At 54.6% G+C, this 12,953-nt stretch overlaps 1 protein-coding gene across 7 annotated transcripts in view; it reads left to right on the forward strand.

Moving 5' to 3' along the window:
* DPP9 (dipeptidyl peptidase 9) overlaps positions 1 to 8,510 on the forward strand; it is a 36,135-nt gene extending 27,625 nt beyond the window's left edge. For 6 of the 7 annotated variants that reach the window (XM_036883828.2, XM_036883819.2, XM_036883835.2 and 3 more), the window contains 6 exons: positions 820 to 965; positions 2,028 to 2,174; positions 3,030 to 3,182; positions 3,789 to 3,931; positions 5,182 to 5,293; positions 7,541 to 8,510. In XM_036883828.2, coding sequence (XP_036739723.2) covers positions 820 to 965; positions 2,028 to 2,174; positions 3,030 to 3,182; positions 3,789 to 3,931; positions 5,182 to 5,293; positions 7,541 to 7,633 — 794 coding nt within the window. In that variant the 3' untranslated portion in view covers positions 7,634 to 8,510. Of the gene's footprint in view, positions 1 to 819; positions 966 to 2,027; positions 2,175 to 3,029; positions 3,183 to 3,300; positions 3,439 to 3,788; positions 3,932 to 5,181; positions 5,294 to 7,540 lie in introns of those variants that run through there. The other variant, XM_036883861.2, reaches the window with a different exon arrangement.
* Positions 8,511 to 12,953: the final 4,443 nt, after the last annotated feature.

Raw genomic sequence — 12,953 nt, forward strand, 5'->3', positions numbered from 1 at the left:
GTCTGTGACTCTCCACACGTTACCACATGGGGCAGGACAGGGCAGGAACTCTGGCCCTGGCTTTACAGGGGAAGAAACTGGGGAAGAGTGGGTCCTGCCAGGCCCCAGGCACCGCAAGGGGACGCAGCCATGGGAACTCGATTGTCCTGACACTCAACCCGGGGCTGTGGGCAGGTGGACTAGGGCATCACCGCCCCAAACTCCCATCCTGCCATACTTGTAGACTTCATTTATGTGCTGTGTGTGGGCACATTAGGACCACACAGCTAAGCCATGTAGCTATGAAACAAATCACCAATGTCTCTTCGGCCCGTAAAGCCGAAAATACTCTCTGGCCCTTTACTGAAAGCATTTGCCGACCACATGTAGGTTGCTTTCCTTCTAAATCAGCTTACCCTATTTACCTAAATAAACCTGTCTTAAAGAAAGACTTCGCCCCACTATCATGATTAGAAAACCAGTGCTGATTTGCAAAAGTAAAGGTGACCATGAAAATCAGAAGCAGACCATAAAATCGGCCGTTAATCACAAACCAGACGCCCTGTCGCTTCCATAGATGAGCTCCGGCAAGTGTCAGGGGCCTACCGGACGCAATTCAGGACACACCAGGGCCAGGCTGCCCATGCTCACAGGCTCCAGAGTCACAGCCAGCCCTTGGATTCTGGTTTAAACCATGGGGAGCACAGAAGACGGGGTGCCTTCTGTCCACGTTCTGTGGCTCGGGACCAGGCAGTAGGGTGTGGGTATTGACCGGGAGTGGGCCCTGCTTGGAGCCGTATGCACTCCGGCCCAAGCAGCCATGCCACTCTGTCTCTGCAGGCTGCCCCCCGGATTATGTGCCCCCAGAAATCTTCCACTTCCATACACGGTCAGATGTGCGGCTCTATGGCATGATCTACAAGCCTCACGCAGTGCAACCTGGGAAAAAGCACCCCACTGTCCTCTTTGTGTATGGAGGCCCCCAGGTGGGTACCAACCCTGCTCCCCACAGCCTTCCCTCCATGCCAGTCCTTGGGCACCAGCCAGGCCAGGAAAAGAGTCAGTGCAAGAGGGCCCCCTGGCCACCTCCCAGTGCCCACCCCATCCCCATTGACCCCACAGGCTCCTTGGGAGCCCCCACTCCATTGCTGGATCTCTGCACACCCCGCCCTCCCATACGGCCTACCTCCCCTTCCACCAAGGACGCTCCCTTACCCCTCTGGGAAGCTCCCCTTGACCCCCATGTGTGCTTCTGGGTCCCCTGTCCAGCAGTGATCCGCTTTCACTCCTGGTCACCAGCTTAGGAACAGCAGTAGCCATGAGCCCTGGGCCCAGCACTGCGAGAAGGGGACAGGACAGGGCCAAGCAGGCCGACTGGCAGGTGGGTCTGTCCAGGAGAGCAATTCTCGCCTGAGGGTGTTGTGTCCCCCAGGGCACACTCAGCCATATCTGGGGACATTTGTAGTTGTCATAATGGGTGAGGGATGCTCCCAGCATCCAGTGGGTGTGTACCAGGGATGCTGTCAACACCCCAACAGTGCCTGGGACTGCCCCCCACAGGAAGATGAGGCCCCGAAGACCAGTAGTGCCAAAGCAATGACCTGGTGTATGTGAGGTTACTCAGAGGCCATGGCTGCCCACACCAACCTGCCTTCCTCCCCCACTGGCTTCTGAGTGCCGTTCAGGGATAACTGGCAGGTGAAGAAGAGGCAGGACATGGCCGCAGACATGAGGGAGTCACTCCAGGAAGGGCCTGGAGCAAAGGCCCCCGCTGAGAAGGGGGCCTGGTTGGGGTCCTGTTCTCTACACACCCCAAGCTCAAGGCCAGGTGCAGAGAGGGCCCCCACCTGACCTTGCACCCCTCCACATCCAGAACCCTTACGGGGCCATCCGTAGCCTTCCAACAAAGCACAGGCACCCTGAGTAGGCTGCAAGTCCCCTGCCCTGTCGCATGGCATCGGCCTGTCTAGCCCAGCCCGGCCAGCCTCTCGTGCTGGGTGTCACACTGCACCCAGAGCACCATGTTCTCTTCTCACCGTCCCCTACAGGTGCAGCTGGTGAATAACTCCTTCAAAGGAATCAAGTATTTGCGGCTCAACACGTTGGCATCCCTGGGCTACGCTGTGGTCGTGATTGATGGCAGGGGCTCATGTCAGCGGGGGCTTCAGTTCGAAGGGGCCCTAAAAAACCAAATGGTAACATCTCTCCCCAGTTCCTCTGGTCCTTTCCTGTGCGGTGAAGGGAGACCTGGGGTTTGGGGTGGCCCTGAGCCACCTCCCTCAAGGGCAGTCCTGGCCAGGATGGCAGAGGCACAAGTGGGGGAGCCTTTTGGAACAAGGGGAATGTCCACTTTGCTGCTCAGCTCTGAGCTGCACCTCATGGGGAGACAGGAATACAGACATCCCGCCTGGTGCTGAGACCCAGATGCACCCAGACATATCTGTTAAGGCCTGATCAGCAGGAAGTCCCCACAGCTGGGCCACAAGGACTGGTGGCTGTAAAAATGCAGTGATGGTGGTGGTGGTCATGGTGGTGGTGACGGTGATTGTAGTGGTGGTGATGGTGGTGGTAGTAATGGTGACGGTGGTGGTGGTGGTGGTGGTGGTGACTGTGGTGGTGGTGACGGTGATGGTGGTGGTGGTGATTGTGGTGGTGGTTGTGATGGTGATGACACTAGCTGTCCCTTTAAACTTTAGCATGTGCCAGGCTTCTGAAGGCAGGACATGCACCTTCTCGTGTCATCGTCACATCCACTATAAAGTGGATCCTATTCTTGTTAACATTCTCATTTGAGGGGTGGGAAAAGTGAGGGTCCAGAGACAGGACAGGACTTTCCCAGAGTCAGCGGGGGGCAGGGCAGGGCTGGTGGTGGGCCTGGCTGCCCACCTGCCATCCTAGAGAGCAGGTTTGAATGGGGCCTGCAGAAAGGAGTGGCTTCCAGAGAGCTGGGTGTGAGCTGGGCAGAAGGCTCCCCACCGGGGACAGGGGTGGGACAGTAAGGTGCACGCCTGGAAGAAGGCCACTGAGAGGTGCCCGGCCTCGTCCCTCAGGGCCAGGTGGAGATCGAGGACCAGGTGGAGGGCCTGCAGTTCGTGGCCGAGAAGTACGGCTTCGTGGACCTGAGCCGAGTCGCCATCCACGGGTGGTCCTACGGGGGCTTCCTCTCGCTCATGGGGCTGATCCACAAGCCTCACGTGTTCAAGGTGGGCCCCGCCCCCACCCCGCCCTCCTGTCTCCGGCGTCCGCCCATGCCCCTCGGAGCCCGCCCCCCGGGGAGGCGTCTCGGCAGGGGCCCTGCCACGTGGCTGTTTCTCCCCGCAGCCGCCCCACGGGGCCGAGCCCCCCTCCTCATTGCCCGCCACTGCTGACCCCAGGATGGCATCCTCCGGCTGCACAAAACCCCGCCGGCAGCTCTCTGTGGGAGGCTGAGCCCGGGACCCCGGCCTCGGATGGGCAGAGGTGGGGCATGGTGTGAAGAGCGTCGGGGGAGGGGCCCCCAGGCCGGCGGCAGTCAGGGCACCGCGGGGCGGCGATGAGGAGGAGGAGGCCGGAAGGCAGTGGGACCAGGGAGGGGCCGAGCCCGGCCTGAACGTGCTGTTCGGCTCACCTGCCCTCCCTTGACAATGCACAGCCCCGGGGGCGCACGGTCTGAGGGCCCCTCCCCTGCCAGCCCCCGTGCGTGCATGCCTGCTCCTCACATCCTCGGGGGGGACCTGGGACAACCGGCCGAGTGTGGGCTCCGGGGCCCTGACCCGCGTGTGTCTCTCTCTTCCTCTCTCTGTCTCCACTGTGTCCACCGTGGCCTTCAGGTGGCCATCGCGGGTGCCCCAGTCACAGTCTGGATGGCCTATGACACAGGGTACACGGAGCGCTACATGGACATCCCAGAGAACAACCAGCTTGGCTATGAAGCGGGTTCTGCGGCTCTGCATGTGGAGAAACTGCCCAACGAGTAAGGTCCCCCTGCCCTGCCCTTCCAAGTCGCCAAGGCCCCCGTGTTTCTGGTGCCACCCTTCCTGGCCCTGCCACCGCCCTGTCCGGGACACCCCCCACAGTCTCCCTGCGGCTTCAGGCTGGGCTCCCGGGCCTTCTGCACCTCCCTTCTCACCGCCCCTCACGCTGCGGGTGCCGTCGGAAGCAGGGGGCCCCTGGCCCTGCCATGGGGCCCTCAGTCAGTCGACCCTGAGCAGCCTGTCTGTGGGATTTGACAGTGTGGTTCAGGACACGGGTCCATACGGTTGTTCCCTCAGGGCCTTTAGCTCAGATGTCCCCTGTCACCCTTTTGGCATTTGCTTCTTTCTCTGATTAAAAAAAAGGAGTGTTGCTGCTGTCTGGTGTGGCGCCCGCCATAGGCCCTGCTGCTGGCGCTGGGTTCTTGTCGCGGGCCGACCCCACCAGGGCCCCTCCCCACGAGGCTGCTCTCTTTGCTCTGGGGTTGGTCTGGGCTCCCCAGGGATGCCAGCATGCAGCCGAGCTCTGAACCCCCTGGTCTGATTCTGTGCCGCCTGATACTCAGCCCACATCCACTCTCGGCCACTGAAATTTAAGTCTACATCACACTCACCAGAATAATAAATCTGTCGAGGTAGACACAGATGGGTGGTTCAGAGTAAGGGTAGTGACTGCCAGCAGACAGGTTTGCTTTGGACTGATGGGAATGTTCTGGAAGCAGATGGGGGTGATGGTTCCACAACACTGTGAATGCCCCAGATGCCCCTGAATTGTTTATTTAAAAAGGAGTTCGTTTTAGGTTATGTGAATTTCACCTGGATTTTGTTTTTAGAGAAAAAAATTTTTTTTAAATATGGTTCCTCACCCACACTGGCCACATTTCAATGGCTCAGGAGCCACATGTGATGGTGGTGGTAGTGGCGGAACCTCACTGGGCAAGGGCAGGTCTAGAACATTCTGTCATCCCTGAGTGCCAGGGCAGCACTGCTCTAGAAGCTTCCCTGTAGCTCAGGGCGTTCCATGCACAACTGCACACACACCCCTCTCTGCCCCTTGCCTGGAAGGAGGCGAGGGGGGGTCTCCCGGACGCGCCAGGCATGCCCCTCTTTTGCTTCCGTCAGCCTCTGGTGCTGATCTGCTGCTTCCGCCGTCCCTGGGGCGGGGGAGGAGTGGGGGGCAAGCCCTGGCTAACCCCCTGGGGCAGCAGAGGAGGGTCCCGCCTCAGACCCTCACCCCGACCTTGTTTTCCAGGCCCAACCGCCTGCTCATCCTGCATGGCTTCCTGGATGAGAACGTGCACTTTTTCCACACAAACTTCCTCGTCTCCCAACTGATCCGAGCGGGAAAACCTTACCACCTCCAGGTGGGTGGCCCCTGGATGCTTTGGGCCTCTCCCCAGGAGCCAGCAGGGTGGGCAGCAGCGGGGTGTGGCAGAGTCACCGGCCACCAGGCTTGCCACCCGAGGCCAAGCCTCCCTGGGCCCTCTGTGGCTCACCCACCACTGCCGTCCTGCACGCCCACCTGGACCCCCTGTGCCCCTCTGGGTCCCTGCTGCCCTCGGTGCTGGGAACACCAGGGGACCAGGCCAGACCCGCCCCAGCAGAGGGAGGTCAGTGTCACTGAAATTGTATCTCACACACACGTTTTATTTTAAACCAAGAAACTTGCCTTAAAGGCACGGTACAAGATGCTGAAAGCATCTAATAGGGGTGTTACCTTAAGGAGTGAGGTCAGAGAATTCTTTGAGGGGGTGACATTTAAGGGTGCTGTAGAATCAGGACAGGAGTGACCCTGTGGCAGACACGAGGCACGGGGAACATGCAGGAGGGAGTAGCCCCCATACAGGCAAGCAGAGCGGTGTGAGTCTGTGGGAGAGGAGGTGGGACCCGGGCACCCTGAAGGGCGAGACCCTAACGAGAGGCGGGGCTTCCCCATGACGGGGTGGGTCTTAGACAAGGGGCGGAGCCTCAGCTGGGTTTTGTTGTCAGGGTGAAGGAGAGGTGTGTGGGCCTGTAAGCAGGACTGGCTGTGGCCTTAATCCCCCGACTGCCCCACAGACAGGGGCCAGTCAGCTGACCTTCCAGGGGACGGGTTGGCGGTGGGGAACTGGAGTCCTGGTGGGTTCAGGAGGTGATCTGAAGGTGAGAGGGATGGGTTTGATCACATGCCGCTAGCTCACCGTCTTCGTGCCCCCCAGATGCCTCTGCGTGCTTGGTTCTGTAGGGAGTGCCAGTGAGGGTGGTGGGGCAGGACAGACAGGCCTCGGGGTCTGCGGCTGGGCACAGTCAGGGCAGGAGGGAGGCAGAGTTCCCTGTGGAGGGAAGAGCTGCCTGTTGGCCAGAGGTAGCTGTGCCCTCCCCGTGTGGCCATCGGTGGCTGCAGGTGGCAGGTCCACTAACCTCAGGCCTCACTTCCTCATCTGTGAATTGGGCGTGATAACCCCTGCCTCTCAGCAAGGCCTGGAGCACCACTCAGGTTCTCTCAGGAAGAACAGGTGAATAGGTAGCACACAGGCGGGTGTGGGCGTGTCCAAGGGAGGTGGAGTCCACCCCACCTTCTCTTTCAGGAGACCTGAGAGGCTGGGGGTCCCAGGTCCTCTTTGTTCACGTATCTCATTTCCGTTGCATACCAGGCCCCTGCTGGAGCCAGCCAGCGCCTCCCCCTGCCCTCAGAGCCCAGGAGGAGGAAGTAACCAGACAGCCAGGATTCGGTGTAGCACGAAGGGGTGGGGGCAGCACGGTCTTTCCCAGGTAGTGCTGCTAAGTAGGTAGGGAAGGAATGGAGCCCATGCTGTGACAGTGTGAGCAAACTTTTGATTCATCTAGGGATGGATTAATGGAGGCAGGGGTGGAGGAGGAGAGACCTCTGCACAGGTGGTTGCATTCTCAAGGCAGTGGTTGTGGGCTGGAGAGGAAGGAATAGTTTAGTTCAGAAACCCATCTCACTGGGAGGGAGGGAGGGAGGAGTGAGCCCCTGGGTGCGACTGGGGCTGGGTCCTTTGGAAGAGCCTGGAGCAGGTTCCCACCTGTCCCACGAGCCCATCTGAGAATTGTCAGGGTGCAGGAGCCCTCACCTCATGACCAGAGGCAAGACCTATGCCGTGTCGCCATCCATCCAAGGGCCAGGACGTCAGTCTCAGGAACTGGACTATTCCAACCAACGTACGGCTGCCCCTCTCTGGGAATGATCCCCCCTCTCATTTCTGGGTGAGAGGACCGAGAAAATTAGCAAAGCCTGGGGTGTGGCCATCCTGGGTGCCTTGGCACATATAGTCCCAACATGGCCCTTGCTGAAATGGAAACAGTTGGGGTGACGAGCCCGGAAACATCCTTGAAATGTGAAGCCCCACCCCCTCTGCTGAGATGGGTTCATTGTACCTCCCAGGTTTGGGGACAGAGCAGCAGGTGCTTAAGCTTTTCAAGTGACGGCCGCAGTGTAGGAGGTTGTCATTTAACCAGAGTTGCATGGCAGGTTGAGGCCCTGCGGGGAATCAGCACAGGTCAGCCAGTTCCCCAGTGCGAGGGGAGACGCGCTGAGCCCGAAGGTGGAGGGGCTTCAGAGGGCAGGGGGGACCCCGGTGCCACCGGCCCTGCCTTCTCTGACCCCCCAGATCTACCCCAACGAGAGACACAGCATTCGCTGCCCGGAGTCCGGCGAGCACTATGAGGTCACCCTGCTGCACTTTCTCCAAGAGCACCTCTGAGCCCCGGAGCCCGGGGCCTGCACATTCAGAGCACAAGTGGCTTCGCTGCCACAGGGACCGGGCAGGAGTGGCCTGCAGGCCCCTGCGCGGCACCTCCTCCCAGCGCCTGCGCTGGACAGCCCGCCCCAGAAGCCCGCGCCTTTGCCCCTGACGCTTTTTTATCATTTTTTAAATGCTCCTGGGGTTTTTTTTGTCTGCTGCTCCCTGGTTGCCAGGACGAGAGGTGAGGCCGACAGCCACGAGGCCCTTCCTGAAGCCGCCCCCTCCCCGCGTGGCACGGGAGCAGGAGGCCTGCCCGCTGGTTAGTGGAGAGGCCAGCAGCGACTCGGAGGAGCCGGCCTGCGGCCCGTGGCCCCCACCTCGGTCTTGACCCTTCAGCTGGCAGAAGTAGGCTTTGCTTCCCCTCCCCTACCTGCCCTCTTCATATCTGCATTTTGTTTGGAGGGAGGGGTTGTTTTCCACAATTATTTAAAAAACGCAAAGCAAGGGGTGCCTGAATCTAGAATCGGTCCGCCGCCTGGCCGTAGGGTGCACCCCAGGCGGCACCCGGTGAGCCCCACTTCTCCAGCAGGCTGCCTCTGCGGGTCAGCGCTGCTGGCCCTCCCCAGCCCAGCCGGCGCGCAGACCCGGAACCCTCCAGGGTTCCAGGCTCGGGGTGGGCGTGGAACCCTCCCCGCCTCAGGGTTACCCTTAGCCTACCTTCCTTTCCCTCCTCCCTGCCTGGAGTTCTGCCCGGGGCGGGCAAAACAAACAAACAAAAAACCCACCAGAAACGAACCGCCTCTACATATTATGGAAAGAAAATATTTTTGTCGATTCTTATTCTTTTATAATTATGCGTGTAAGAAGTAGACTCATTAAACGATTCCAGACGGAAGCGTTGCCACCTGCCCGAGGTTCTTTCGGCTGGCGCTGGGGGCTCCCCGGAGTGGACGGGAGGGAGGCGGGTCCAGGAGGGGACAGCGTGGTCCTGGCCCTGAACCACGGCTGCCCTGGCACAAAAGTGGGAGGGGCGCCATGCCTTGGCTGGAAGATGCCCCGCCCCTTGTCAACAGCCTGGCCCCGCCCCCAGGCTTTCCCAGGGCAACAGCCTAACCCGAGGCACACGTCCTTCCGGCCGGATGCTCCGCCCAGCCACCACTACATCCTTTTGCACCTGTGCTTGTCAGGCTGCTTGATTTTGCGGTTCGGGAATCAGGAAATGCAGACGACGTTGGGCAGGCCACACCCCAGCCCAGAGCCCTAGGGAGACTGGCGACTGACTGTCGCAGGGCACACAGCACGCATGGTACCTGAATTTCTAACAACAGGATGGCTTCGTCCTGCGCAACCACCCTCACCATCCTTTGGGAAGTCCCACTTTAATATTTAGCGGCTTAAAAAACAAAACAAACGAGTACAAAAGATATATATGTGAGCAAAGGCACCCTCGCTCTGGAGAGGTCACTCCTCCCCAGTCTGTATTTTTAATACTTGGATTCTATTCCCTCCTCTGAATGTGCTATAATTTATTTTGCCAAGCATCTATTAAGGGATATCATAGGTTATTCTGCGTTTTTTTTGTATAAATCAGGGGTCAGCAGACAATCTCTATAAAGGACCAGAGAGTAAATATTTTGGGCTTCTCAGTCCAGACAGTTGCAGCTACTCAGCTTTGCTCTTGCAGTTCAAAAGCAGCCACAGATGATAATATATCTGAGTGGGCATGACAGTGTGCCAATAAAACTTTATTTACAAAACCAGGCAGCTGGCCGGATTGGGCGCACAGGCTCTAATTGGTCCTCTCCTGGTATAAATGATACTACAACAAATAGCCTTGTATGTGTTTTGGGCATATGTTTGAGTTTATAGGGTAAACTAGAATTATCAAAAGGCATATTTACTTTTGATTTCGAAGAATATTGCCACATTGCGTCCCAAAGAGACTACGACAACATACACATTGCCAAAAGGGAAGAGGTGTGCCTGTCTCCCCATTCCTTCACCAGTCTGCATGTTAACATGTTTTATCTTTTTTTTATTAACGTGTCATTGATATACACTCTTACGAAGTTTTCACAAGAAAAACAATGTTGTTAATTACATTCATTCTTATTATCGAGTCCCCCCCCATACCCCATTGCAGTCACTGTCCATCAGTGTAGTAAGATGCCAGAGTCACTATTTGTCTTCTCTGTGCTACGCTGTCTTCCCCATGATCCATCCCACACCATGTGTGCCAATCATAATACCCCTCAATCCCCTTCTCCCTCCCTCCCCACCCACCCTCCCCCATCCTTCCACTTTGGTAACTACTAGTCCCTTCTTGAGTCTGTGAGTCTGCTGCTATTTTGTTCCTTCAGTTTTGCTTTGTTGTTATACTCCACAAATGAGGGAAATCATTGGTATTTGTCTTTTCTCTGCCTCACTTATTTCACTGAGCATAATACCCTCCAGCTCCATCCATGTTGTTGCAAATGATAGGATTTGTTTCTTTCTTATGGCTGAATAGTATTCCATTGTGTATATGTACCACATCTTCTTTATCCATTCATCTACTGATGGACACTTAGGTTGCCTCCATATCTTGGCTATTGTAAATAGTGCTGTGATAAACATAGGGGTGAATCTGAGAAGTTGTTTTCTTTGGGTAAATTCCTAGGAGTGGAACTCCCAGGTCATCAAACATTTTTATCTGCTAATCTTAGGGGTGAAACATGGTAAATCACTGTAACTTGAACTCATGTTTCTTTTATGTGGGAATATTTTCATGTTTAAGACAATTTTTTACTAGTAATCATTTGCCCCCCTTTTCTTTGATCTGTTAGCCTTATTGATTTGAAGACACTCTTTATATATGGAGGAAATCAGCCCATTGTCATTATCTCTGGCAAATCAAACTATGTTGCTGATCTCAATGTTTATGGGTATGAACTTCAGCCAATGAATGTTTAAAATCAGTATTGGGAACAAGATGTCTTTCACATAGCCCACTGTAAAATAAAGTAGAAGAAGGAACTAGTCATAAGACAAAAACTGGTGGGAAAAGGGGCATTAGGGTTGCCCCAAGAGGTTGGCAGCTGGAAAACCACAGTCATCTGAGAGCAGCAATTTGTCATCAGAATCTTCTACCCCTGCTTCACTCAGTTAAAACTCAGATAGTCATGAGACATCAACCCCTGGCGAAACGTTACTCAGTCACATTCCTGCCTAGAAGGAGAAGTGGGGTGTCAAAAGGAAGCAGGGACAGATGATGGGCAGCTATAAAAGGACAGATGTCTGCTGGCAGAAGGTCTCAGTCTCTGAGGTGGCAGATTAAGAAGCGTTGGCTTCTTCCAGGTTGACACATGGGCTGCTTGTTTTCACCACCATGGGTTTGGGGTGGGTGTCCGTCGGCTGGCAGCGGGGGGTCCCCGATTCTGTTTCAAGTTCCCTGTGCATATGCTTGATTTCCTTCCTGTTGGAAGAGCTCATCTCTTCCCTAATTGCCAGAACCCATTCATGACGGACAGAAATCCTGTGTCTTATCTGGTGCGGATATTTTCCGGTTTGTCATTTGCCTTTTAAACACATTTATGGTACTTAAAAAGATAAAAAAAAACTAACTATAGACACATAGGAAGTTGCAAAAATAGCACAGAGCCCCGCTGAACCCTTCACCCCGCTTCCATCTTACCTCACCAGAGTACACTGTCAAAACCAGGAAACTGAGGAATACAATGCAGTTAGTTAATAGACTAACCTTATTCAGATTTTATCAGCTTTTACACGTGTTCATGTGTGTGTTTGTGTAGTTCTATTTTGCTTTATCACCTGTATAGATTTCTGTAACCACCACCACAATCAAAATACAGAACTATTTATTTACCACAAAGGATCTCCATGCAATCCCTTTATATCCATACCTACCCCATTTATGGTGTCCTCACCCTAGAGAGAAGTTCATGAAATTTGTGTCATCCAATCATTTCCTTTAGGACTTCCAGGTAGATTTCATGTCATGATGAAAAACCAGAATCTTTGGAGTATTGTGGTTTTTTTTTTTTCCTTTTAATCTCTCCAGTATGATTTTTTTTTTCCAAAAAGGAAAAAAAAAAAGAAGCTTGGGGGCTCAATCTTTCTGAAAAGAAGACACACACTCCCCCTACAAATCTATCCCTTTTCAGTAGGAGATTTGAAGAGTTCACAATTGAAATATCTTGTTAGCAAGAGCACTCAGCCACTAATTGAATCCTTCACAGTGACAGGCTGAAGGTCAAACACGCAGCGAGGGAATGGGAGACAGGAGCGGAACCATGCTGTGTGAAACACCAAGGAAACAGGACCGCTCGCAGCCAGTTTGGGGAGCCAATTTCTAACGGATCCAGAGCCGGCAGTTGGAAAGAGGAAAAAACTTCTTGACACAAGCAGCTATCCCAATTTAAGACAGGCTGCCCAGCAGAAAGGCGTCAGTTTGGGAGTTAGGGTTTTCTGCAGAGCAATCAGCCTTCTCCTGGGTCCTCTGACCTCCCTGATACTGAACTTCATCCTCTGTATCTGAGGAGAATTATTTGAATTCTTCCACCAATAAAATAGAGCCCAGGGTAAGTGTTACCTGGGACATGTCTCTGGATTCTGTGCTTGCAAGGAAGGCCTAGGAAAACAAGCTTTATTCTGGACACTCTAGGCCTCTAGTGTTTTCTTGAAATTTTAATAAAGCCATTTGTGACCAAAAAAAATTTTTTTTCTTCTGTAATTGAAAACCTGAGATTGCTTAATTGGCATCTGATGCTGGCAACAGCTAGTACAAGAGTCCGTTCTAGTACAAACTTTACCTGCATTCCCTCAATCTTGATAATCCCCTGAGGTTAGGATTATTTCCTTTTAAGTTTTTAAATTTGAGATAATTTTAGGCTTACAGAAAAACTGCAGGAATAGTACAGAATTCTCTAATTCCCTCATCCAGCTTCCCCTAAGGTTGACATCTGTAACTATGGTATGAGCCAGGTTACTGAAGCCAAGAAATGAATGTCAATACAGTCCTGTTATCTGATATACAGAATTTACGTGAATTTCGCCATGTCTCCCTCTAAGGTAGTTTTCTCTGGACCAGGATTTTTATGGACTGACGAGATTGCTATAGACCAAAATCCATGTTGAATTTTTACTCCCAGTGTGACGGTACCGAGAGAGGTGGGGCCTTTGGGAAGGGATTAGGTCCTGAGGGTGGGCCCCTCAGTGAATGGGATCAATGCCCTTAAGAACAGAAAAAGAGGGAGTTCCATCACCTCTTCCACCCTGTGAGGACCCAGCAGGAAGACCAGGAGGCAGGCCCCCAGCAGACACCCAATAAGCCTGCCTC

Source organism: Manis pentadactyla, chromosome 12 (genome assembly GCF_030020395.1).
Source record: "Manis pentadactyla isolate mManPen7 chromosome 12, mManPen7.hap1, whole genome shotgun sequence".
In the NCBI taxonomy this organism is placed as follows: domain Eukaryota; kingdom Metazoa; phylum Chordata; class Mammalia; order Pholidota; family Manidae; genus Manis; species Manis pentadactyla.